The following is a 2416-nucleotide window of genomic DNA, read 5'->3' as shown; positions in this document are numbered from 1 at the left end:
TTCACAGTGGAGAGAGGCCTTATGATTGTAATGAATGTGGCAAAGCCTTTAGTCAGTCCTCAGACCTCACAACTCATAAGAGAACGCACAGTGGAAAGAGACCTTATGAATGTAACATATGTGGCAAAGCCTTTAGTCGGTCCTCAGACCTTACAGTTCATAACAGAATTCACAGTGGAGAGAGGCCTTATGAATGTAATGAATGTGGAAAAGCCTTTAGTCATTTATCACACCTCACAGTTCATAACAGAATTCACAGTGGAGAGAGACCTTATGAATGTAATGAATGTGGCAGACTCTTTAGTTGGTTATCAAGCTTCAGAAGGCATACTAGATCTCACACTGCAGTGAAGACCTATGAACGTAATGAATGTGGCAACATCTTTCGTTACTCCTCAAACCTCACTAAGCATAGCAAACTCACAGAAGAGAGAGATGTAAGAATTGTGGAAAAACCATACTCGGTCTTTAGTACTATACTATGTGCTTTAGTTCCCCTTTTTATTTACTTATCTTGGATATTTTAAATATACTATATGAATTTTTATAAGGTGCCTTTTTATTTAACTAGAAATACATTTCATTAGAACGACCCATCATTCTTATAAGCATTTCCTTTTAACAGCCATGTTAACTATAATGTTATTAATAAAGCTTACATAAACATTTCTGCACTTTTGTATGAGCATAAAGATATAATTTTTCTTTCATATATTCTTAGGTCTGGTGCTGTAGCATAAAGCACTGGACTGCAAGGTTGGTTTGATCCACAAAGCCAGTGGTTCTAACTCACCAGCCGCTCCTTGGAAACACAATATAGGTTCAAGATGAGTCAGAACTGACTCAACAGCACTTTGCAACAACACCCTTAGTTATGTTGCTGATAAATGGTATAAATGTATAAAAAACTGTCAACCTATTTTTAAAGAGGAGTGTGCCATTTTGTATTCTGACTAGCAATATTTTACTGAAGTTGCTGCCAGGATATGCAGGTTATTAAGAACTAACCCAATGAACTACAAATAAAAAGCATAGACTGAGTTCTAGGGTTAGAGCCCTGCACCAGATTGGTGAGCACAAGTCCCAGTGTGGCGCTGTAGGGTGATGCACCAAGCTAGGCATGGAAAGATGTGCAAGTATTAGGGTTAGAGCAGAGAAAGAAGGGTCATCAAGTCACTGTAGGCATGGGCTGTCACCACAGGAAACCAGCAAACTCAGCAAAAAGGCATTTTGGAGAAGCGGGTGGGGGAGAAAGGAAACCGTTTGCTAGAGGAAATACAGTAATGTAAGAGGGGAAGCTGTTGTATGGAAAAGTAAAGTCATTTACAGGGGCAGGTGAGATAGAAAATGATTGCAAGGAGAAATGCAGTTATTTACAAGGGGTAGGTGAGAGGGGAAAGATGAGGCTTTCTACTCCCGTAAAGATTTACACCCTCGGAAACCCTGTACAGGGTCGCTATGGGTCGGAACCGACTCGATGGCACTTAACAACAACAACAACAAGGTGAGAGGGGAAGCTATTGTATGGAGAAATAGTTGGTGAAATCTGAAAGACATGGCACGAAACGGTTTATGGACCCATTACTTGTATTGGCTACTTGGGCACTGGAGCCAGGAACACAGCCCAGTCCCCTGACAAAGGAATTTAGGGAGAATCAGCCAGCTGGACTCTGCTCAGCACCTCCTCTTCCTTTTGCAAGGTGGATGGTCTCTTTCTTTAAGAGCGTTTATGGGTCGGAATCCACTCGATGGCACTTAACAACAACAACAACAATGCTTATAATAAGTCCACCTTTCATTTTCCTAAGCCTTTCTACCCTAAGTGTTTCTAACTTTTGTGAGGAGTATGTTACAACTTCCCAATTCTTTACCAGGGTCACATAGTGATGGTAAAACAATGACAGACTTTGCTGTCCTACAGAGTAACAGGGTTCGGGTTTGGATTTGGGGTTCAGGTTTTAGGGTTCAGGGTTCAGGGTTTTGGGTCAGTGGTCAGGGAGCAACTGAGGACTCTGGACTCATGGGAAGAAAGGGAGTGAGTGCTGGTGGTTGTTTAAATGATTATATATTCCTGAGTGTTTTTGTTATTTATTGGTCCAGTGGTAAAGATTTTGTTTTCTTTACACTGAGGTGCAACTCATACCTAATGCCATAGTCTTTGATATTAATCAGTATGTTAATTCCTCTTCACTTTCAACAAGCAATGTTGTATCATCTGCATATATATAGCAGGTTGTTAATGAGTCTTCTTCCCATCCTGACACTACAGTTTTCTTCATATAATCCATCTTCTTGGATGCTTTGCTCAGCATGCAGATTGAGTAAGAATGGTGAAAGAATACAATTTAGGCAAATACCTTTCCTAAATTTAAACCATTCAGTGTTCCCTTGTTTTATTGAACAACCATCTCTTGGT

The 2416-nt window shown here is 40.3% G+C and overlaps 1 protein-coding gene across 1 annotated transcript in view; it reads left to right on the top strand.

The window, feature by feature from the left end:
* LOC102829304 (zinc finger protein 135-like) overlaps positions 1-437 on the top strand; it is a gene marked incomplete at its 3' end in the record, with an annotated part of 1736 nt that extends 1299 nt beyond the window's left edge. Inside the window, exon 2 of the mRNA XM_006876401.1 lies at positions 1-437. This exon is cut by the window's left edge and continues 23 nt beyond it. Coding sequence (XP_006876463.1) covers positions 1-437 — 437 coding nt within the window.
* Between the last annotated feature and the right edge of the window lie 1979 nt (positions 438-2416).

Source organism: Chrysochloris asiatica, unplaced genomic scaffold (genome assembly GCF_000296735.1).
Source record: "Chrysochloris asiatica unplaced genomic scaffold, ChrAsi1.0 scaffold00378, whole genome shotgun sequence".
NCBI lineage: Eukaryota > Metazoa > Chordata > Mammalia > Afrosoricida > Chrysochloridae > Chrysochloris > Chrysochloris asiatica.
This window is presented reverse-complemented; position numbering and strand designations above follow the sequence as displayed.